Source organism: Chlorocebus sabaeus, chromosome 12 (assembly GCF_047675955.1).
Source record: "Chlorocebus sabaeus isolate Y175 chromosome 12, mChlSab1.0.hap1, whole genome shotgun sequence".
NCBI lineage: Eukaryota > Metazoa > Chordata > Mammalia > Primates > Cercopithecidae > Chlorocebus > Chlorocebus sabaeus.
In genome coordinates, this window is record NC_132915.1 from 101,304,592 (window position 1) to 101,329,803 (window position 25,212).

Sequence of the window (25,212 nt, forward strand, 5' to 3'; positions counted from 1 at the left end):
AAAAAATTAAACAGAAATCAAAGTGCAGCATAAGAGATTGTTCAGTAAGCCCTCATTGCATGCCAAATGCACAAAAAACTTGCTATGTGAACTACAAGCATGTACAGGTCATGAGATTTTGACATTTAACAAAGTGAATTAAAAGAGAGGAAAATTGAAGATTTACATTAACAATACAAACCTAACCAATACATGGCAGTTCTAGAACAATATTAGGCCATCCTTTTTAGTTATAGAAGAAACAGCAAATACATGTTTGCCTATTTTTAATTATCAGCAGTGTGTTGATATGCATTTTATGAGTTATCTTTTTGCTCTCCTAAATGAATATATTGTCTTAGTATATTATAGTTTTCAAACCTTATTTGCCTCTGAATAGACAACAGATATAATTTTAAATGATGATGGGTTAGTTTTATTATCCGGTTGAAATTATTCTGAAGTATAATTTTAAATGAAAGTGACAGCTTTAAAGTGTTTTGGGGAAGAAATTAAAGTTGTGTATCTGAGTTAAGGCAACCAAGAGCTCTGTCATGCCATGGATGTAATTCAGGGCATCTAGGAATGAAATCTGTTCTTTAAAGAATTGATGGTAGCTTTAGGTTAGCATATAAAATCAGAGTTGGTGATCAGTTGAGTACTTGGCAGCTTATAGATGTTATGTCATGTGAGTTACACTAGACACAAAGTGTGTACCACTGTGGATAAACAACAACAGGCACAGACTCAAAAGACAGAATCCAAATACAAACAAGCAAGGTGCCAACTTCCTTTTCCCCCTTCCCCAAGAAGACTTGTAACTAGTGTAGGGAACCTGTTTTTAAGCAGAGTTACAGAGGTTAATTGGGCTGGGATGTTTTAGATTATGTTACACGTTAATGAAAATGCTGATTTTCAGCTGTCATGACTCCAGTGCTTTTTATACCATGATAATTATTTTAAAACTTTGTCTTCTGTGTTGTTGAAAACATCTTGGCAGAAAGCCTGTGTGACCTGATTAAACCTATGAATTGTCAGCTGTGATCTATAGTACTCAGAAGAGGTTGCTGACTGGGCATCACTTAGGAAGTTCTTGATTTAAAAGCAAAATTAGATTGAGACTACTGTACCCAGAACTGTATTGCCATGTCAATGGCACATTTTTAATACTGTATTTAGTATCCTCATTTTATAGTTTGCTAGCAATCACTTAACAATATTCATTTAATAATATATGTATTTAAGTATAGCTAATTGCCTCATAATGTATGTATTCCTCTTCTGAAATCACATGATGGAAAAGCTCATCTAATCTTATTTATTTTTCAATTTTCAATTGCAGTTTGTGAATTATTTTAAGGGAATTTTAATTCTGTTTCTCCAACTGTACAGAGAGACAGAATGACCACCTTTGGATGAGTTTGTTTTATATCCCTGTAATTATTTTCTTTCTTTCTTAAAACCTTCCATTTTTTTACCTTCTTCCCATTTTATGCTTAAATTATCTAAATCTGGGAAGCTTGGATGATTAAAATATTCAAGGAAGCCAGGGTTACCTTTTTCTAAGGGTCTATCTGTGGTAAACTGAGGTGGTTGGGGGATATTTAAAATTCTAGGGTGCATGTAAACATTATCTTGAAAATAATTTTCATACTTATTCAAACTTATTGATCAAATGTGAACAATGAAGTTCTCAGCATGAATTGTAGTACACTGATGTTGTTTGATCATTTTCTCAGATAAACAAAATACTCACACTATTTGTCCTCTGTTTCTCGCTTCTTCTCTCTCTGTCTCTCTCTCTCTTTCCTTGAAGGTCTCAGCATCAGAGGAGCCCAGGAGGAGGACCCTCCCGATCCCCAGCTAATGAGACTGGACAATATGCTTTTGGCAGAAGGGGTTTCAGGTCCTGAGAAAGGTGGGGGATCGGCGGCAGCAGCTGCAGCCGCGGCAGCCTCTGGAGGTTCTTCAGATAACTCTATTGAACACTCAGATTACAGAGCCAAATTGACCCAGATCAGACAAATCTATCACACAGAACTGGAGAAATATGAACAGGTCAGCAGCCGCCACTCTCATAGTCCTACACAAACCCTCTGTTGCTCTTCTATTAGACCATGCTAACCAATTCTGAGGGCTGTGAGGGGTAGGTGTTAACACAAATTACAAAATAAATAAGGTCAATGCAAAAATCCAAGTGAATTGTTGGATTCATGAAATGAAGACCCTTTGAGATTTTGGAGGTGGAGCTCTACCTATTTTATCTCATCTACTTGTTTTAGTTTTATTCATTCCTCACATTCACGTGCCCTTATTACCACACCTGCAGTCATTCTTCCCTCTCACCTCACCACTTGGTGCTCTTCAAAGCTCTGTATAATTAACATTTATGCACTAGCCTTGTTCATAAGCTTTAATCACTTTTGAAGGGAAGCATTGCACAGTGAGCTTTTCCCTCCTATGCTGTGAGCTCCAGAATCCTCCTGGGAATTAATTCTTATGGATTGTGCCAGACTATAGGGAACTTCACCAAGTAAGCAGGTTCTGGCCTGTTTCTCTGAGTATGAGACTTCCCAAGATAATTATGGGTACCCCAGGACAGGGAGTGTTAGGCAAGGCATTATGTGCTAAATTCCTGATTAGAAAGAGAATATGGGTTAAAAATCCAGTTCTCAGCAATTATATTAACCATACTGAATCTAAGGTAACTTTGATTTTAAGTTGCATCATTATTTTATGTACCACCAAGAAAAAATTAATACTGCTAGTTTAACTATAAAATATTACTATTATAGAATGCTTTCACATTTCAGAGATGTTAAAATGTAGGGAAAAACAAGTGAGTCTTAGACTTAATGTAATAAAGTAAAATATTGGTGGGTCTTTTTTACACATATTTTAGTTACTAGTTTAATGCTGAAAAGCTGTCAAGTTGGAGGAATTCTCATTTGATAAGATTTGTCATTTGGAAGATAATTTTAAAAACATATTATTATGGAACATTTTATAACACATGTACACAAAAATAATGAGAATAGTATTAGACTGAACCCTATGAAATTGCTAAGTTTTGAGGTCAGAAACAGTTGAATATGGTAATTTCATAGAGTTCAACCCCAAATAAGGAATCAGCTACTTTTTACGCAGATAAAGTTATCAACATTTTGCCACTCTTATTTTGTGTACCCAGCCCCAATTTGGTAGAGTATTTTAAAGCAAGTCTTAGACATCCTATAATTTCACCCATGAGTATTTCACTATGTAGGCAAGTACTTTTTAAAGTCCACACACTTTAGTGTGAAATGGGAGTCCTGGTGAGTTTTGTGTGTGTTTGTGTGTGTTTTAAAGACTTTTTTAAAGAGCAGTTTTAAGTTCACAAGACCAATTTGAGAGGAAAGAAGAGAGATATCACGTATACCCCCTTTCCTCACACATGCATAGTCTCTCCCATTATCAGCATCCCCTACCAGAGGGGTTCATTTGTTAAAATTGATTAACCTACATTGACACATCATTATCACCCAAAATCCATAGTTTACATTAGGGTTTACTCTTGGTATTGTGCACTCTATGGATTTGGATAAATTTATGATGGCACGTACCCATCATTATAGGCTCATACAGAGTATTTTCACTGCCCTAAAGATCCTCTGTGCTATTCATCCCTCTCTTTTATTCTTTCCTCCCCACTGATCCCTGGCAACCCCTGATCAGTTTTAATACTGATTTTTTTTCCTCTATGTTCCTTGTATAGTTTCAGTTGAATATGTCGTTGTATTTTTTTCACATTGCCTTTTCTAATATTCTGGATACAATGGTTTTAAGCAAATGCTGAATCCTATCCCAGAGGTGAGTGTGTTTTGAGGGAGAGTAGAAAAATTTGTATATCTTTTAAGTTAAACTGTAATGTAAATTAATATATTATAAGATGTTTTCTATTTTTGGAATAGGATTTTCTGGGATCTAAAACTGTATGTCTAGTCTCATTTGTAAGAATAACTTTTGGTGGAAAATGTACAAATAAGAATTTTGGAAAAATTATCGTGTGTATGTATGTATGTAAAAAAAAATCCCACTTTCTGATTTGACATATGAATAATTGAGAGTAAACAAAATAAGTCATGGTTGAAAAGGTTGCCCCTGAGCATAAACAGTAGAAAATGACTCTTATTTGTAGTATATTCCTAATTGTATAACTTTATGCTAAAATAACCATACCTACTTACTAGATAAACATCACCAGTCACCTTGCATGGAAAGAGATATAATATTAGAGGCCAAATGGCCCGAGTTTTTTGGCTGAGGAATTACTACCTCCTGCCATGTGTCTTCACACCTGCCTCCTTACTTCTCCATACAACCCTGGTGGAAGTTGTGTGAAGCTGGTGTCAGTCAATGACAAGGTCCTGAGTCTCATTGTTTTAGAAATATCCTACAAAATTTTCCATGAGATTTTAGGTAACTTTAGCCCCAGCTGATAACAGCATCAAATCACCAGAGTTTTTTGTTGTTGTTTTGTTTTGTTTTGGCTTTTAAAATATACATGTATATGCATGTTCTTCATACATTTATCTCTTTTTTTTTAATTGAAGATCAAATTGGGAAGCACTGAGTTTAAAAATGTATTCAGGAATTATTTCTGGATATAATCAGTAGCCTAATAACAATCTAAATATATAGTTCCTTTTTTGTTTTAATACTTCAGATGGAAAAATAGAGATACATAAAATCTGTACAGTAGGGACAAATGAATAGATGGGGTATGATGACTAGTTGGCAGATTCAGCAGAATTTTAATTTACAAATTTTCTCCTGTAGGTTTGGAATTGTTTTAGAAGTGATGTAGCAGCATTTAATTCTTTTAAGTTGTCTTGGGGGCTGGTTTTTATAGCTCTTGTGACTGTTGTTCTCCTAAATTATTAGGATCGGTGCATTTTGACCCAAAACGGTCAACTTTTCCTTTCAATTCTTTAGGGTACAAGGGCTTTATCTGGATGGTCCTTTCAGAGACATGCTTTGGTGTTACAAGAAGGGCTAAACAGAGCTAAGAAGGAATAGGACTTCTAAAATAAATAGTATTGTAATTTCCATTTTATAGAGGAGAAAATGAGACTCAGAGAGGGTAAGTGATTTGTCCAATGTCGCACATCTAGTTAGTGTCAGAATCAGATGTTGAAATCAGTTTCTGAAAATATGTCTTCCTTTTTCATTGAATTGTGCTGTTACCCATGTAGAACTGGAAAATAATTCAGGTACATTCTGGTTTTCTCTGATTTTCCCATGTTGGTTTGCATTTGAAATGGGAATCGAGCAGATGGAAAAACAACTTTTTTTTTTTTTTTTTTTTTTAAGACAGAGGCTCACTCTGTCGCCCAGGCTGGAGTGCAGTGGTGCGATCTCAGCTCACTGCAACCTCTACCTCCCAGGTTCAAGCGATTCTCCTGCCTCAGCTTCCTGATCAGGTAGCTGGGATTACAGGTACCCACCACCACACCTGTCTAATTTTTTTTTTTTTTTTTTTTTGTATTTTTGGTAGAGACAGGGTTTCACCATCTTGGCCAGGCTGGTCTTGAACTCCTGACCTCATGATCCACCTGGTGTGGACTCCCAAAGTGCTGGGATTACAGGTGTGAGCCACCATGCCCAGCCAAAAACAACTATTTTAATCACTTTCCAGAAATTATATTTTTCCTCCTAAAAGTGAACATGGGTACTCTGAGTAACAGAAAGCTTAATAGTAAATAGGAAGAACATATATGTTAAGACAAAGGCTTCAACAGAAAATTGTGTTGAGTCTTTTAGAAATAAACTACATTGGAATCTTAAGAGTTATTCACTCTACTGTGTTTCACAATGAAGCTGTAATGAAAATGTATCTGAAGCCTGTTTAGATTTAGATTGCCATAAAATTAACAAACATCACCACTGCAGTAAATTAAAGTACCTCATAAGCACAGCCACATTTACAAAGCTAAGCAGACAGACTAGAGCTACAGTTTGAGCAAAATTAAATCCAAGCTGCAAGGCTCAGTTTTATGTATATGTTTTAGAGATGGTATTGTCTTCAAAATCCTTTTTTCCCTCCAGAAAATTGTTCTTTTATCATATGTCTCTATTACATAGGCTCAGATTTAATGATTCTTGATGATAACCATCTAAAAATTCACTTATAAACACTTTTGAAATATTAGGCATGGGATATATGTTAGGGTAAGGTTCTTGAATATTACTGCCACCCAAAAGGAAACAAAACTATTTTATTTTCTTCTTGTTGATTCTAACACCCAGCAGGAATATGAAAATTTTCCAAAGCTTGCGGCAAACTGTCCTGTAATACTTCATCTTGGGTACAGTGCCTCGCTTTTTAGCTAAGAGACAAACCTAGTTGCTTCTCTGTCTTCTTGTTGATTAGCTACAGCTTTTGAAAAATGCCTTTACTGTACCTTGCAAATATGTTCTTATGGTTAAAGGACCACTGTTAGAATAGGTGAGTTCCTAGAACTTAAGCCAAGGTTCCTGGGAAGCCTTGTTTTTAAGAAGTACAAGACTTCTATTGAACTGGTCTTTCTTGGTTCCTCCACCACCCTACCAAAAGGAAATGGACACATTGGTTTTTGCAAATGAAATTTGACTTCAAGATTTCTTCTCAGTTAAAAAGGAAAAGATATATAATGCTCTATGCAGCTCTCCCACTTTGCTTGTACCAGAAGAAATGCTTGTACACAGGCAATTCACTCATAATTTATAGCTGCTATAATAGAGATGACATATTGAAAGCTATCTACTATAATTATATTGAAATACATTTTTTGCTGAAGGCAAAAGTGTTGTCAGGGTCCCAACCCTTCCCAAGCATCTGGGAACCTGCTTTCTGAGTTCACAGACGTCATTTGAACTCACCCCAAATCAGGCAAAAAGCACTAGAACCAAGGAATACACTGAATGTGCTCAGGACCAATCAGGTAGCATTTGGCTACCAGAGGACTTACAGATTGCAGGGGGAATGGAGAATGGGTGAAAATGTAAACCACTGTAAAAGCATGTCCTTGTGCTTTTTGAGATCTCTACATTATATGCTTAGGTTTGCTGGCAAAATAGCTTTTGCTTGTGAAGGATTTTATTTTTATCAAATTTTAAAATGCTGACGTTTTCACATTAGAGATTGTGTAGCCTGTAAACTCCTAATTCCATTTTGCTATTTCTTCTTAATAGTTAAGCAGGATAGACAAAAGAATACCACTTGATTTCATGTTCCAAAGCAAGGATTTGTCATTCATTATTCCAAGGGAAGAGTTTTACTTCCTGTTGACTTTCATGCCTGGCCTTTTCCTTGCCTGGAAGGAGGGTTTGGTTTGTTCCCTTTTTTTCCTTCGAGTTACTAGTTTATTGGCTCTGTGTGCCAGTTGTATTTATGACCACAAGCTTGATTAATATAATGAATTGTTTTATTTAATACATTTGAATACTCTTTTTTTCAACTTCTTTGGAAGCAGTTTTTCTACTTATTGAGGCAATGAGAAGGCAGAACTATATTAGATAGTGTGGACTTGCTTGCAGAGTAATGACATAAAAATAGTATGAATTTCATAAAATTACCATTTTCATTGTCATCAATAATAACTGTCATTTATTGAGTATTAATTATGCTCCAGACTCTGTGCAAAGAACTTTAACATACATTATATAATATAATCCTTACAAAACCCTCATGAGATAGGTCCTTAAACCATGTAATTAGGTAAGAAGTATTGAGGTACAACAGCTATTTCATCTTTGTGCCTATTCCTTAGGCATATTGGTCTCATTCTAGTTGGCTTAGAACCTTTAAATGCAGACTTTTAACCCAAAACAAGAAAAATTTGTTGATTTAATAAGCATTCGGTAAATACAAAATCTACCATATTCGACTAGAGTTACTCGTGAGGCTGGCAAGACATTTGGAAAATAGTTGCAGTGCAAATTTGAGGGGCATCTACTTTTTAAAAGAGATTTATTCTTTCTTGTCAAAAGTGGTTTTTAGAATATTATGGTCTGTTTACAGTTAGCTTCTCTTGATGGTTACAGAAAACCAATTCAGTTTTTAGATCTGATCACTGATCATTATAAAACTTCCCCCAAAATCAGTGCTTGCCCACTGTCTATTTTATAGTTTTACTTCCACAATATAAACTTAAAGGCAAAAAAGAGGTTGAGTCTTGAATCCACAATGAAAAAAGCCCCACCACAAAATAAGGAAAACACTGAAAACTTTAATTTTGTGTGTAAACCAAATATGTGCAGATATTGAGGAGACAGTTTTGCCAGCCAAAAATATCATTAAAATGTTATTGAGAATCCAAATATTTTAAATCCTCAATTATTACTTGGTTTGGATTTTTAAGGAGAAAGGAAAAAAATGGGAAAGACAAAGACTCATAATAAAAACTGATTGAAAATGCTTTTAACAGATGAAATCTTCCATGCCTTATGTTAACTGTTATTGCAGTGTATGTTTTAAACACATAAACAAAAATGCATCCTAGGTAGTTTTCAACAGCTGGATTAAAAGAAAAAAGCTTCTGCCAGTACTTCTAATCAGAAAATTCAAGGCATAGTTTTATTTCCCAAATACTGCAATTAACCATAGTATATCTGTATTTATATTATGGACATTAACCAGAAAGCTTGTAACTGACTGTTTCACTTGGAAAACATAAGGCAAGGAAAAATTTCTCCAAATGTCTATTTTAATATATCTTATAGACATGATGTAAGATATGATACATGTTTGAAATGAGCATTCTATATTATAAATAGCATCAATGTTAATATGTGGTTGGGTGGCCCTTTGAAACAACTGCAATCATTTGATCATTCTTACTGTGTTTATATGTTTAAAAAATGTATGCCTTTTAAGGAGCTAGGTGATGAGGCAGTACTGTTCTCTGCTCTGAACCTGGTACAGATGATGCTGAAATGAGGCTGTAATTTACTTTCAGTGGTAAAAAGGAAAAAAATCACTTTGCCTAAAGTGTATGCATCTTTCTTAAGGGTGTACCCAGATTTTAATTATCTAAATGTAAATACTTAACGAATTTTACTTAGAGTAATGAGCTAAAGTGCACACTACATAAATGAGATGTTCTAATTAATCATGTATGAACTACTGGTTTAAAGAAAAGCTATGTGAATTCTGTGAATGTTGGGCTATTGCCAAATTGCTCATCAGCATTTGCATTCATAGATGGCTTCACTTAATAAGTCTTGAGACATTCAGCAAATGTTTTAGCAAATTATGAGTTTTTAGATGCAGAAACTTTTTTGCTTTTAACCCTTTTTTCTCGTATAAGTCTTTGGCTGCTCTTTAGAATCCATAGACAAACACTCATTCTGGAGAGGTTAAAACCCAGCCAGACAAAAACTAAGAAAGCTAATGTATCAGGTGTCATTCACATAGGAGTCTTGAATTATTTATTAAGATATTTGCCCTGGGCCGGGCGCGGTGGCTCAAGCCTGTAATCCCAGCACTTTGGGAGGCCGAGACGGGCGGATCACGAGGTCAGGAGATCGAGACCATCCTGGCTGACACGGTGAAACACCGTCTCTACTAAAAAATAAGAAAAAACTAGCCGGGCGAGGTGGCGAGTGCCTGTAGTCCCAGCTACTTGGGAGGCTGAGGCAGGAGAATGGCGTGAACCCGGGAGGCGGAGCTTGCAGTGAGCTGAGATCCGGCCACTGCACTCCAGCCTGGGTGGCAGAGCGAGACTCCGTCTCAAAAAAAAAAAAAAAAAAAGATATTTGCCCTGTCATAGATATATGTTACCATAATGAGTGAGCTAGGTTTGTTGGAATTAGCAATGTTATGTGTGCACATTAGAAAGGCTTCCATACTCTGGTACAGCAGTTCTCAAACTTTTCAGTCTTAGGACTTAGACTCTTAAAAATTATTGGAGACTTCTGTAAAAGCTTTTGGGTTGGTGGCTTATGTCTATCAATATTTATTATAATAGAAATTAAAACTAGAAAAATTTAAGGTATTTACTAATTATTTTATTTATTTTATTTTTTGAGACAGGGTCTTGCTGTGTCGCCCAGGCTGGAGTACAGTGGCGCGAACATGGCTTACTGCAGCCTCGACCTCCTGGGCTCAAGTGATTCTCCTACCTCAGCCTCCTGAGTAGCTGGGACCACAGGTGTGCATCACTGTGCCCAGCTAATTTTTAATAATTTCCTATAGAGATGGGGTCTCACTGTTGCCCAGGCTGGTCTTGTACTTCTGGGCTCAAACAATCCTCCTGCCTCAGCCTCTTGAAGGGCTAGGATTACAGGTGTAAACCACTGCACCCAGCCTATTTTATTTTATTTTAGAGACAAATTCTCACTCTGTCGCTCAGGCTAGAGTGCAGTGGTATGATAATAGCTGACTTCAGCCTTGATCTTCTGGGCTCAAGCAATCCTCCTGCCCCAGCCCCCCCCTAGTATCTGGGACCACAGATGTGTGCTACCATGCCTGGCTAATTTTTAAATTTGTTTTATACAGATGAGATCTTGCTGTGTTGCCCAGGCTGGTCTTGAACTCCTGGGCTCAAGCAGTACTCCCACTTTGCCCCAACAAAGTGCTAGAATTATAGGCATGAGCCACCCTGGCCAGCCCTAATTAATTTAAAAATATCAACAAGCTATTATATGTTAACCTAAATAACTTTTTTAAAAAACGAAAAACCTTAAAATTTAGTGAGAAGAATGGCCTTGCTTTTTCATTTTTGCAAACTCACTGTAGGCTTGATAGAAGTCAGCCTGAGTCTCATATCTGCTTCTACAGTCAACTGTTGTCATATGGTTGAAATATATGAAGAGCATTTGACCTCACACAGATATGTCATTGCAAAAGAGATGTTAATAGCCTTTTCAGATAATTGTGAATACTCTTTTTTGATATTACACCAAAACTTGACAAGTTATAGTTTTGTAAAAGTGTGTTGCAATGAGAAACCTGAAACCATGTCAGTTAACTTTTTGTACTCTGTTTCTTTAAGGTCACTGGTCTGGTTTTCACTTTGAATGTCTCTTGTACCTATGCATGCTTTTGTGACATCATGCGTTGATCATTTGGAAAGTACAGGTTTACTGAATTATGCATATCTTCCAAATTTTGACACATTTCATTATATAATGTCAAAATATCATATTTATGAATATCAACTCTGAACTCATCAGAAAGTCTACTGGGAAACTGTTAAGCTTACAGTGGTGGATGCAAGTTTTTCAAAATTCTGATTTTCACTTGAAAACTCAAATTTTTTAATTGGCATAATTCTCTCAGCTGTTTTCCTTGACATGGAAGGCTCACTTGTTTCATTTTTGAGAGAACATCTGCCAAATACCCAACTCCATATAATCATAATTTTTCATACTTGTTTCCAAGTAAAAATGGTGTTCCATGAAAAAATTGACTTCTGCTCATTACTTAACCATAAAAGTACTCTTTCTCAAGACAGTCCTCCTTCAGTGTGCAATACAAGAGCTTTTTTTGTGTGCTTCCCATTTGACACACACAATATTAAAGACATACTCAAAGGTTTATAGGTAATAAGATGAATAATTTATATTGCTTCATCAAGGACATTCCTAAATCAAATGGGCTTTTATTGTGTTTGTGTGAATGTATGGTGGTGAAAAATTTTTAAATGTATCAAAGATTACCTAGCATAGCATTTCCCAAAGATTTTTTCCTAGCACATTGGTCCACAAGATACCATAGAGCTGTGCTGCTGAATATAGCAACCAGTAGCCACATGTAGCTAATGAGCACTTGAAGTCTGACTAGTCTGAATTGAGATGTGCTGTCAATGTAAAATAACACTAGATTTCAAAGAGTACAAAAAAAGAATGAAATACCTCATTAACAGTTTTCTCCCCTCCCCTCCCCTCCCCTTCCCTCCCCTCCCCTCCCTTCCCCTCCCTTCCCCTCCCTTCCCCTCCCTTCCCTTCTTTCTTTTCTTTCTTTTCTTTCTCTCACTCTGCCACCCAGGCTGGATGCAGTGGCACAATCTCAGCTCTCTATAGCCTCTGCCTCCTACGCTCAAGTGATCTTCCTACCTCAGCCTCCCAAGTAGCTGGGACCATAGGCGTGCCACCATGTCCAGCTAAGTTTTTATATTTTTGTTAGAGACAGGATTTTGCCATGTTGCCCAGGCCAGGTTATTTTTTATATATTGGGTTAAATGAAATATATTGTTAATTAATTTCACCTAATTTTTTGTATTTTATTTTTTAATATGGCTACTGAGAATTTAAAAATTTAATATGTGTCTCACAATGTATTTCTATTGGACAGTATTACTCTAGAGAGAAATTTTTTGGCCACATTTATTTGGGAAAAAGTTGGATATACTGTTTCTCCTTGAAGATTTATTACAAATATTGGGATAGAAATACTGAAGAGTCTTATCCACAAACCTTTTTTAAGATTTTGGTTAACCCAGCATATCCCAAACATACCATATTGTTGGACCATTAGTTAACATTCTATGGAACTAGCTGTAGAACTGTAGAATTTGTTAATCCCTGTTTGGGAATAGTTCTAGTTCAATTATTGTTGTTTTACTCATGAGAATACTGAAGGGTAGAGTTGGCCACATTATATAACTTGGAAATTATATAAACATCTCCTTAGGGAAAGTTCAAGAAAAAGATAAATATATATATATATATATATTTTTACTGGTAGGGTGACCACTTGTTTCTAATTTGGCATAAAATTGTTTAAATTGATAATATAGGCTGGGCATGGTGGCTCATGCCTGTAATCCCAGCACTTTGGGAGGCCGAGGCGGGCGGATCACTTGAGGTCAGGAGTTTGAGACCAGCCTGGCCAACATGGTAAAAGCTTGTCTCTACCAAAAATACAAAAATTAGCTGGGCGCAGTGGCTGACACCTGTAACCCCAGCACTTTGGGAGGCCGAGGTGGGGAGATCATGAGGTCAGGAGATCGAGACCATCCTGGCTAAAACAGTGAAGCCCTGTCTCTACTAAAAATACAAAAAATTAGCCGGGCATGGTGGCGGGTGCCTGTGGTCCCAGCTACTCAGGAGGCTGAGGCAGGAGAATGGTGTGAACCCAGGAGGCGGAGCTTGCAGTGAGCCAAGATCGCACCCCTGCACTCCACCCTGGGCGACAGAGCAAGGCTCCATCTCAAAAAAAAAAAAAAAAAAAAAAAAAATTAGCTGGGCACAGTGGCATATGCCTGTAATTCCAGCTACTCGGAAGGCTGAGGCATGGGAATCACTCAAACTCGGAAAGCGGAGGTTGCAGTGAACCAAGATCGTGCCACTGCACTCCAGCCTGGGCAGCAGAATGAAAACTGTCTCAAAATAAATAAATAGGCCATGTACTGTTTATTACAGGCTCACGCCTATAATCCCAGTACTGTGGGAGGCTGAGGCAGGTAAATCGCTTGAGGTCAGGAGTTCGAGACCAACCTGACCAACATGGTGAAACCCTATCTCTACTAAAAATACAAAAAAAAATTACCCGGGCGTGGTGACACACGCCTGTAATCCCAGCTACTTGGGAGGCTGAGGCAGGAGAATAGCTTGAACTTGGGAGGCAGAGATTGCAGTGAGCCAAGATCGTGCCATTGCATTACAGCCTGGACAACAAGAGCTAAACTCCATCTCAAAAAAAAATAATAATAAAATAAATTGATAATATAGTGGGGAAGATCTTAAATTTATTTTTTTAAATCTTGGTTTCTGCCTTCAACTTCTGGTTTTAGTCTACAATATTGCTTAATGTTTTACTATGTCATATCCTAGGATAATGATTACTAACCTTTTAAAATTATAGACTGAGAATCTGAAAAGAAAACAAAAACTTCACAGATTCATCAGAATTATTAATATTCACACAACTTGTGTAGGATTTCAGGAGGTCATTGACCTTCTAAACCTATCCATTGACTGCAGATTAAGAATTCTTTTCTTATGGTTCAGGGATAATGAATTTATGGTTATTGACCAACATAACTCTCACTCTTGAATGGTAGTATTAAAAAGCCCACCAATTTGTAGATGTTTATTAGATATGTATATTGCATAATTCTACACTCTGAAGAATCCTGTATCATATAGTGTCACCACTCGCAAGGAATGTAATATTTCCTACGGCTTAAAACATTTTTGAAAAAACTTTACATAGTAAGACTCATTTTACCTTATCTTAGAAATATTTATGGAAAGCTCTGTAAAAGCGTAGAGTAAGTGAAATACACAGTGTACGGGAAAGGTTAGTCCTCCAATGAGCAGTTAGAAAAACCATCGTGTGCTATATGTAAGCAGTGTTCAGGATATCTGTAGGGAAGTGGACATTATCATAACTTCCAAACACATCTTGCATTAATCAGTGATTGTTCTGTCTGCTCACTCTGTCAGGGACACCCGTGCAGTAAGATGCAGAATTTCCCATCCTGCGTTTTTAAGAAAAATGCCAGAAGAGACTCTTCTTCTTCAGGAGTATAAACTGATGCTTTATTTACCAGGGCAGTACCAGATTTCAGTGTAGGCCCAGTTATACAGATTTATAAATCAAAGAGAATATAGATGAAGTTGGATGCAGTGGCACACACCTGTAATCCTAGCAGCTCAGGAGGCTGAGGTGGGAGGATCTCTTTAGACCAAGAGTTTGAGACAAGTCTGAGCAACATAGCAAGACCCTGACTCTAAAAAAAGATTTAAAAATTAGCTGGGGGCTAGGCGCGAGGGCTCACGCCTGTAATCCTAGCACTTTGGGAAGCTGAGGCGAGCAGATTGTCAGAGCTCAGGAGTTTGAGATCAGCCTGGGCAGCATGGTGAAACCCCATCTCGACTAAAAGAAATTAGCTGGGTGTGGTGATGTGCACCTGTAGGCCCAGCTACTTGGGAGGCTGAGGCAGGAGAATTGCTTGAACTTGGGAGGCGGAGGTTGCAGTGAGCCGAGATTGTACCACTGCACTCCAGCACGCCAGCCTGGGTAACAGAGTGAGACTCCGTCTCTACAAAAAATAAATAAATAAATAATTAGTTGGGTATGGTGGCACATGCCTATCATCACAGCTACTTGGGATGCTGAGATGGGAGGATTGCTTGAGCCCAGGAGCTTGAGGCTGCAATGAACTATGATCATACCACTGCACTCCAGCCTAGGTGACAGAGTGAGACTCTGAATTTTAGGGGAAACGTGTGTGTGTGTATGTGTGTGTATGTACTGAAAGAGACAATGTCTGAGGATTGTTAACTAAAAAGTTTGAGACCCAAATCTGATCCTTATTTTCTGTTGGACATCTCTTGAAGAGTTGAGCTGCTATACAGAGATGGCTTATATCCACTAAAGGCCTGCACTACAGCTAAATTGTAATAGATCATTGGAATGCTTGGCATGCAAGGCCCTTTATGTGCTAATTCAAGCCTGAATCCTTTTTGCTTCTTTACATATTATCTGTATTCCTACTTGCCATATTCTGAACTTGCAACATACTGTTATTTCTAGTGCCTGGAATTCCTCCTGACTTCCATCTTTATCTACCTTTCAAAGATGCTACCTATTCTTTAAAGCTCAATCCATGAAGCCTACAGATGAGAATATTCCTTCCTTGGAACTTATTAATATCTTCCTGTTAGTCTTTGCACTGAATTAGTTTTTTATATATTTTTTCTTACCAAAGGCCAGGCCTGCATCTTACTCATTTCTATGTTCCTTACAGCACTGGCAAGAGTTTGAACTTTGTAGTTGTTCAGTAAGCATTTGTTGACTAAATGTAAAACCCCAGAGAAAATAGGTGGTACTTAGTATTAACAATTAACACATATTTTTATTTGTATATGGGAATTGGTAGGGAGCATCCTCGAATGGGAAAACATCATTTTGGAACTGGACAGGGGTGGGTGGGAAGAGCAGCTGAATGCTATCTCCCTTGCACATCTGACCATGCACAGTTTCAGAATTCTTGCTGCTTTAACTACTATTACTACCATTTTAAAAGTGTCTTAGTTTTCTTTTACCCTACACACTGTATAATGCTATTGGTGATTGCAAATGAGGTGTAAATTCAGATGAGTTAATCTCTTTATGTGATAATATAAAATATCAGTTTCCAAAGGAGTGATTTTTTTTCCCCATTACAGGCATGTAATGAATTTACTACACATGTGATGAACCTTCTCCGAGAACAGAGTAGAACACGTCCCATTTCTCCAAAAGAAATTGAAAGAATGGTGGGCATCATCCATCGAAAATTTAGTTCTATTCAAATGCAACTCAAACAAAGCACTTGTGAAGCAGTTATGATTTTAAGATCAAGGTTCCTCGATGCCAGGTATGTGAAGCCATAAATCTATTGCATGGCTTTCCCCCGTCTTTCACTCCTTGTATATTCTTTTCTGTAAAACTGACCCGTTGGTCTTAGATTCTTTTGGCCATATGAGCTCTTTTGTGCAATGGACAGGTAATTCAACTCATGGTGCCTGTGCTGTCAAGCTTTCCTGTCTGGGAATGGTAGTGTAGTGTGGGTTAGTTGCCAGTTTAGTGACTCAGGAAATGAATAGGATTGGCGTCTCTGCTGATGGCTTTAGGAATATGTAGCCTTTCCATTCTGATGCTAAAAAGTGTTTTTAAGGATAGTTTTCTGCATATAACTATTTTAACAAGGGGTATTTTCTAAGAGTTTCTTAATGTTACACTGCTTGTGCATATTATCGGAAAATACTTGGAGATATTGATACTCCTAAAAAGGAAGAGGCATTTCAGTTAATAGCAGTTACCACAAAACTCCAAAGTCTGTATATCCAAATCAAGAAAGAAAGCCTATCATTTTTCCTGTAAGGATGAAAATTTCCCTTTATCCGAAGCTTTCCCCAAGTTTCACAGGAGTTAGGTAATATATTGTATATGGTAATAAATTGTATGTGGTGACCTACTGAGTGACAGAAGAATTGTCAATGTCCTAGTGTACGCTGCCTCTGTAGGGATGCCTCTCGGGGCATTGCCAAAGCTTATGATCAATCTGCAGCTTTGGAAAGGAGTTTCTGTTTTGCTTTTCTTTCTTCTCCCATGGAATCTGACAGAGGTGATAATTATCATCCAAATCTCACAATATTAAAGGAAATGACTAAGATAGCTTCTCAACTGGAAAACAAAGCGTGTGGAGCATTTTCAGTGTTTTTCCTGTTAGCTCTTTCTTTCCGTCTCAGTTCCTGTCCATCCTTTTGTACGTGAACCAGCACAGTACCTACTAGTCTCCCTGTCTCCAGTCCTACTGCCCTCCAGCCCATCCTCCATATCCCTTGTTTGTTTCTATAACATCACTGTGCTACTCTGATTGCTTTGCTTAAAAACCACGGTAGTTTTCCAATGCTGGATATATGCATACTTCACATATACACTCCTTATCCTGACATTTAAGGCCTGTCCCTGTCTGCATTGCTTCTTTGTTGTTGTGAAGATTTTATTATTCTTTTTTCTATTTAAAAAATGCCAAGCTCACTATGGAAAGTTTGGAAAATATATGGAATAAAAGGATAAAGGATAAAAGTTAACCTCATTTTTATTACCTAAAGAAAAAAAAATCACTATAAATGTTTTACAGTATTCTCTCTCTTTTTGTTTGGGGGCTTTTTAAAAGAAATATTTCTGTGATAGGTCAATTTACACAGTCTGGTCTGCTTTTTAAAAAATTTACCATGAATACGTAAACATTTCCATGTAGTATAAGCTCTAATTATAAATAGCATTTTAACAATTGAAGTTACCAAATGTATATAAAATAAATAATGTCCTTAGCATTCTCTTATTTTTGAGCATTTAATTTGTCTCCATTAATTATTCTTTTTCTTTTCTTTTCTCTGTTTTTTATTTTTGAGAGAAGGTCTCATTCTGTCACCCAGGCTGGTGTGCAGTAAATGATGCTCTCATGGCTCGCTATAGCCTCAACTTCCCAGGCTCAAGTGATCTTCCTGCCTCTGCCTCCCGAGTAGCTGGGAGGCATGTGTCACCATGCTCGGATAATTTTTGTATTTTTTGTAGAGATGGTGTTTCACCATGTTCCCCAGGCTGGTCTTGAACTCCTGAGCTCAAGCTGTCCTGCTTCCCAAAGTGCTGGGATTACAGGCAGGAGCCACCATGCCCAGCCAACTATTAATTTTCGTATAATTTCTTCCTTTCTTCCCTCCACAAATATTTATTGGTACTGAGGATATATTGGTAAACAAGACAGGTTAACATACTTGCCCCAATTGAGCTTATATTCTACTTAAGGAAACAGACAGTAAACAAGTGGACAAATATGCCATAACACTGTATTTAATAATGTAATGAAATGTAATAGGGTGGTAAGTGGTATGCAGAAAAATAAAGCAAGTCAAGGGGAGAGAAAATGTAGAGGGTACTATTTTAGATAGATTTTTATTGAAACTAACATTTTAATGAAAATCTTCATGGATTAAACCTTTTTGGTCTTTAGGATTATTTCCTAAGGATCAATTCTTAGAAATGGAATTATTAGATCAGAGTTTGAACATTTTCAGTGTTCTTATTTATATATCACTAAATTGTTCTTTCCTGTATTTCTTCCAAAAATGAAATGCTTCATGGAATTATGTTTCTACTGCTTAGAATTCGTTCTTTTCCTAAGTCTAACCACTTACTTCCCTGGCTCCCACAACAAACCGTCTCTCTAAGCTGGTTACCAGTAATGAGTCATCATCTGTGAGGGTATCTGGAATGGAGCCCGGAATGGAACCAGTGCTTGTACTTGTTGGATCTAGTGAGATTTTGCTCATCGTTCCAGGTCTGGTCTAAATGCTCGCTTTTCTGAAAATCCACCTTAATCACCCCACTGAACTAGCCCTTCCTTCCCTTCAACACTTATACTATGTTTATACAACTATTCAGACCGAACTTCCTGTAGACTCCCTTTTCTTGTAGTTTTTCATGAACATTTCTTCTCTCCCTTAGTAAGCCACAGTGTCATTGAAAGCAACAGCCAAGACTTACACATTTGCATTCCCCACAATTCTAGCAAATGACTTATATGTTAGAGGCTACCAAAAATAATTTATTGACTGGCCAGATGAATGAATAATTCCACTTAATACTTTGTAACAGCTCAAATCAGGGTTAGAGAGGTAGTATCAGAAGACAAAAAACATTTTAAAATTATTTGTCAAATTTGAACATTTTATTAAAAAGCCTAACGTAACAAAGATAGTAAAACATATGCCTGATAGAAAGGAATATTTTCTAACATAATTGCTCTCCTTATTTCTGCTGATGCTTTCCCATTGTCAACATGCATGCTTATTTTTTAAATAACTGCATTCATAATGTATACACCTAAATAATTTATTTTTCTTCCATGAAGAGAAAGTATATTAACAGCCTAGAGTGAGCAGAGCCAGAATGAGAGAGTGGCAGAGCTTGGAGCAGAGTCTTTTCTCCCGCAGAGATTGCTGTTAGTAATGTTGTGATGCTGATGGGACACAGGCCTGGACTGATGTGCCACTGCACACAGGCCTGAGGCATAGCCATTTAGAGTGTGGTGAACCCTGGGGGAGTGAAACTGAGGGGAAATGCTTAATGGGCATTTTCTACAGGATGTTTTCTAAAAAATAAATAACGTGTAAGACCAAGTTCTCTCCTGTGCCTTCGAGTGAATGCAAATACTGAGCTTTGGTTCCATCTATTCTTGTAGTGCCTCCCAGCAAGCCCTCTGCACTGAGAAGGCAAGGGGCTCTGCTCTAGGCAAACATGCTCAGTCGGATATATGATTCCCTTGCTCACTCTGACTTCCCATGCTCATGTTTTCTTCATAATTGGAGCAGACGAAGCATGCACCAATGCAAAACATTTAAGAATAAATTTGTGTGGGTCTGTCTCCTCTTCCAGGAGAAGTGCTGTAGTTTGGACACAGCCAGAATGTCCAGTGAGCTATTCTGTTTGTTCTCTGAGGTGTTTTGATGTTTGTTAAAAACCACCCCTGGGCAAAAGTGATGTGAGCCAAACTTCTCTTTGCTTTCCTAGACATATTTCTTTTTGATCCTCCTTTCACACATCCCTATTTCCCAAAGAGATGCACTTGTGTCATCTATTCCCATCTACCCTGGGCCTTGCTCCTGGGCTCCATGTTTTATACTAGGAGTCACAGACTCACATGCTTACATATAGTGGAATTGAGTAGAGTGGCTGGATCAGGGATACAGGGAGGGACAAGGAGGGTTAGAGCAGGCAGGTGCGTATCTAAGGGGGCACTATTACTCAGCTTTAGCCTAGAGCTGCCTTCTAAGAATGTGGGCCCAGTATGACTGATATCCCAATTTTTCATAAGAAGTCAGAAACCTAGATTTTTATGAGCAAGTAATTACTGTGTGGTCTCAACAAATAATGTCTATGGGTCAGATAATGCCCGTAAATTTGGCATTTTCAGTATCTAGTCTAGACCTTACCCATGCACCTACTCATCAGAGTGTACCTCTTCAACGTACTCTCACCTTGGGACCTTGTCTTTCTTTTCAAGCAACACATGACTCCTGCAAAAATGCTAACTGTCCTTCTTTTTGGTGTATTTGTCCTCGTTCCCTTCCTTCCCTGTCTTCCCTTACCACCTTCCCATCCAGTTCATCATCAAATCCTGTTGACTGTAATCCCCAAATAGATCTTGAATCTCATCTTCATCTCCCAGAAAACAATAGTTTAACCCTCCTAAAAATTATTGAAATTAAGAAATTTCAGGACTAAAACCTGAGTTGTTTTGATCAGACCTAGATTTCTTGCTCCCTTGACTCTCCCTTAATGTTGAAATGTAGATCACATACTTAACCTGCCATATGAGTGACATCATTTTGACTAGAAGAATCTCATACAGTGCATACCTTTACAACAGCCTACTGACTTTGTCTTTTCTGACTGTGGGATATCACAGTTGAGAAGAATTAAGATTATTTGGAAGAGAGTATTAAGAAAATTATCCGGGGAAAGTATTTTCTAGTTACTGGGGTACTTAATTGAAAGTGAATTCTGACAAATGATAATTTTCAGGCTGGCATTCTTTAAAATCTTAATTACAAAACCCAAATATAAATGACATTTTTGCTACTTGAAATATATTGTTAATAAATGCTTGATCTTTTGAAAGTCTGTTGCCCCCTTCCCAACAAAAACAAAAGAAAAATTTTTGTTCTCTCCTCTTTGCCTAGTGAAGAAAATCATACCCCAGTCCAGGCAGTTGCTTAAGCAGAAAAACCTAGAAATCCTTCCCAATGTATTTTTTTTCCCCCTAAACGTCCTTCTCTATCTACCTCACTCACTCCTCCCATTCCATACATCATCAGGTCCTATTGCTTTTACCTTTCAGGTAGATCTTGATTCTTATTTTCATTGCTCTCACCTTGTGCCAAGTTACTATCATCTTCATTTTGACCAGTGCAGTCATCTCCTAAAATGGGCTTTGCAGTTCTTTTCATGCCCTCCTCCAACTATTCTCAGCAATCAGAATGATCTTTTAAAAACATGAAACTTAAAACCTTTAATAGTTTCCTATTGCACTCAGCATAAAATCCAAAAATTCTTATAGAGTCCACTGAGCTTCTATAATCTGCCCCCTGCCCATCCTTCCAGACACATCTCACACATTCCCTTTTACAGTGCTCCAACCTGCTCTAACCCTTTAGACAAGATATTTCTGTTTCAGAACTCTTCCTCTGCCCAGTCCTCTTCCCTGTAAGCTCTCTGATAGACCTTGTTTGTTCTCACTGGATCTTCATTGAATACCTAAAATATTAGGTCCTCAAAGAATGAAGCACAATTAATTGTGTTTCGTAGTCTGGTATTTTTCTCAGTGATCCTACATCTTAAAATGAGTTGGATAATGCTTTGGAGGATGTCTAGAACATAACTTACAATATTATAGAAATAAATTAGAACTTAAGGATGTTTAAAAAGAGAAATCTACTTTTTTGGTATCATCCTAATTAACCTATCCCTCTTAGGTTAATGATGATTGTAACTGCAATTCTTTTTTTTTTCACTCTTATCATAGACGGAAAAGGCGTAACTTCAGTAAACAGGCCACAGAAATCTTGAATGAATATTTTTACTCACACCTCAGCAACCCCTACCCCAGTGAAGAAGCCAAAGAGGAGCTGGCCAAGAAATGCAGCATCACAGTGTCACAGGTGAGAAAGGACCCATAGGTCTGTCTTGTGCCCTGTGGATACAGGAACCCCATTCCTCCCTCAGGGCGTTATAATCAAATTTCATATCCAAATGTTCTATCATCAAAAAAGATACAAAGAAAATGTAGATATTTCTACAGTTTTAGGCAAGTGTTTTTTTTTTGTTTTGTTTTGTTTTGTTTTGTTTTTGTTTTTTGAGACAGAGTCTCGCTCTGTCGCCCAGGCTGGAGTGCAGTGGCCAGATCTTGGCTCACTGCAAGCTCTGCCTCCCGGGTTCACGCCATTCTCCTGCCTCAGCCTCCAGAGTATCTGGGACTACAGGCGCCCGCCACCTCGCCCGGCTAGTTTTTTTTGTATTTTTTTAGTAGAGACGGGGTTTCACCGGGTTAGCCAGGATGGTCTCGATCTCCCGACCTCGTGATCCGCCCGTCTCGGCCTCCTAAAGTGCTGGGATTACAGGCTTGAGCCACCGCGCCCGGCCAACCTTTGATAATATTTAAAAACCCTAAGTGGCAAGGAATCAAGACCACCACCACCCCCATTCCCCAGTGTAAATCTTCTCTAGAGAGGACATAAACGTGCCATGGGGAGAGATGCAGTTTACACTTAAGTGACTCTCCAGTAAATGGCATGTATTCCTGATTTCACTGATTTAGATGACTGACCTAAGCTTCTACCGGCAAGAAACCAATTTATTTTGTTGCCAAAACGAAATTTAATATAACTCTTTGGTGAAAGCTTTGAGGAATTCACCAGGCCCTTTCTTGGTAACATACTACAATGTTTGAGTCCCAAGGATTTCTTTGCTTCCTTGTTATCCATTAAACACGGAATTAAATTCATGCTTTCAGGGTTTTTGGTTTTGGGGTTTTAAAAAAAAGTTTATTTGTAATAATTTCTGACCCTGAAGTTAGTTGTCATATTCTAACAAAAATACATTCAGTTTTAGTCAAATAGACTGGTATTTGGACTGAGGATTGGAAACAAATAAATTAGCAAATACCTGTACCTCTTTAGAACATAAATATATCCTATTAGCATTACCTCTAAAATACAAATTTATTTAAATGTTCATATTATTGTTAATAGATGACATTTGAAGAGCATTTCTTTATAGCATGCAAAAGCAGCAGTTTACCAACCAGTTTTTGTAGTGAAACTTAAGGAAAAGCTGACCCTTGTCAAAAATTTCAGTGTTCACTAGGGGTCACATGAAACCATTTTTATAAGTAGTTTCTAAATAAATACTCGTGCTGTAGATAAAGTTCAAGATACTAAAGATCCCCTTCAAGTTCCAATGAGGGTCTCATGTCAGTGTATGAAGTCATTGTTATTTAAGAGAATAGGGCCTGGGTGTAAGATGATTTCCAGCTCCTCTTTTGGCATTATTTTCTGTAGAAACTCAAGAGCAAGCTTTGATTCATAACTAAGGTTTCATTCAAGGTTTATTGTCATTTCTCTTATGAAATGGTATATCTTGATTTCTTTGTACACTCTTAGAAATGGAATATAACTGATTTGGATTACCAGCTTACATAGACATATATTATATAAAACATTACTAACTGGGTTACTTACTTCCATATGAAATATGGAGGAATAGTATGATATGCCGGGTTAGCTGGAGAAGACAAAATTAAAAGAAGAATCGTTTCAAGTAGGGTTTTATGGTGAGTGCCTTTTCCCTGAACATTAACGAAAGGATTAGGTTCATGCCAAACACCAGATGATGATGCCACGTCTGGTTTTCCTGTTCTCACAACCACTCTCTGATTTAGAATTTGAATGTTTGTGGATGAATTTAAGGTATTTTCTTGCTTCCACTCTTTTTTTGAAAACACTTCTATAATATATGCACCATTAGAGAATAACACAGATTAATATCATCTATTTCAAAAACAATGAAATCTGGAGTTTTCATTAGCTGTAGTACTTCACACTTTGTGTGTAGTGTAGAGTGTGCTCAGTACACACTTGTGGAATAAGTGATAAAAAGGTTTCCTTCTGGCTATTCTGAACTAGGGAGTTTTAACTTCTAAAATAGGCTAGGAACCCATTTACCAGTGTGTGTTTTTAAAAATAGTTAATTACTAAATTTATTTCACTTGTTTTCTGTGGAAAAATAGCTTTATTATGTTTTGATTTTTTTTTTTTTTTTTTTTTAAGCAATTGCTAAGAAAAAGGTACAGAGGTAGAGATAATATAGATATAGTTCTGTTACTTTGTCTAAAAAGCAAACTTTCTGACCTTGTTTCTTCCAGGTCAGCCTTTCAAACACAGAATTTGAGAAATAAGTTATGCTTATAAATTTTATGCTTATAAATTAACGACCTTTTGTTTAAGTTTTTAAAAAGTGAAAGCAAAGAATTTCTGTTCCAGGCCTGACAGGTCAACTGCTTTTGCTTTTTCTTTTTTTAAGACAGGGTCTCACTCTGTCGCACAGGCTGCAGTGCAGGGGTATGTTTGAACTGTAACTTTGAACTCCTAGGCTCAAGCAATCCTCCTGCCTCAGCCTCCTGATTGCTAGGACTACAGGCATGCCACCACACCCAGCTAATTTTTTAATTTTTTGTACAGACAGGGTTTCACCCTGTTGTCCAAGCTGGTCTTGAACTCCTGGCCTCAAGTGATCCTCCAGCCTCAGCCTCCCAAAGTGCTGGGATTACAAGCATGAACCACTGCACCTGGCTAACTACTTTCAAAAGAGAAAAAAATATTGTTTAAAATGTAAATCATACTGAAATACGATGAAATTTAGAATCCAGAAATTGTTCATAGAGAAAACTAACTTCAAAAATATTGAAAGCCCCTGAAAACAGGCAACTGGAATAACACTATTTTTACTAGATGTAGAATATATGAAACTGTGATTTATTATTTACTGCAACTGCTTATAATAATAGGGAAACTTCAGAAGAAATGTAAGGCAATATCTTTAGTGCTGTGAGGGCAGGCTAGAATTTCTTAAACAGGACATAAAATGTGTAAGGAACAAAAGAAAAGATTGATAGATTCAATGGTAGAACTTTTGTTTATCAAAGTACTTAATAA

The 25,212-nt window shown here is 37.4% G+C and overlaps 1 protein-coding gene across 2 annotated transcripts in view; it reads left to right on the forward strand.

Moving 5' to 3' along the window:
* PBX3 (PBX homeobox 3) overlaps positions 1-25,212 on the forward strand; it is a 227,054-nt gene that overhangs the window by 172,001 nt on the left and 29,841 nt on the right. For both annotated transcript variants that reach the window (XM_008006228.3, XM_008006230.3), the window contains exons 3-5: positions 1,796-2,037; positions 16,120-16,310; positions 22,026-22,161. In XM_008006228.3, the coding sequence (XP_008004419.1) occupies positions 1,796-2,037; positions 16,120-16,310; positions 22,026-22,161 (569 nt within the window). The remainder of the gene's footprint in view (positions 1-1,795; positions 2,038-16,119; positions 16,311-22,025; positions 22,162-25,212) is intronic.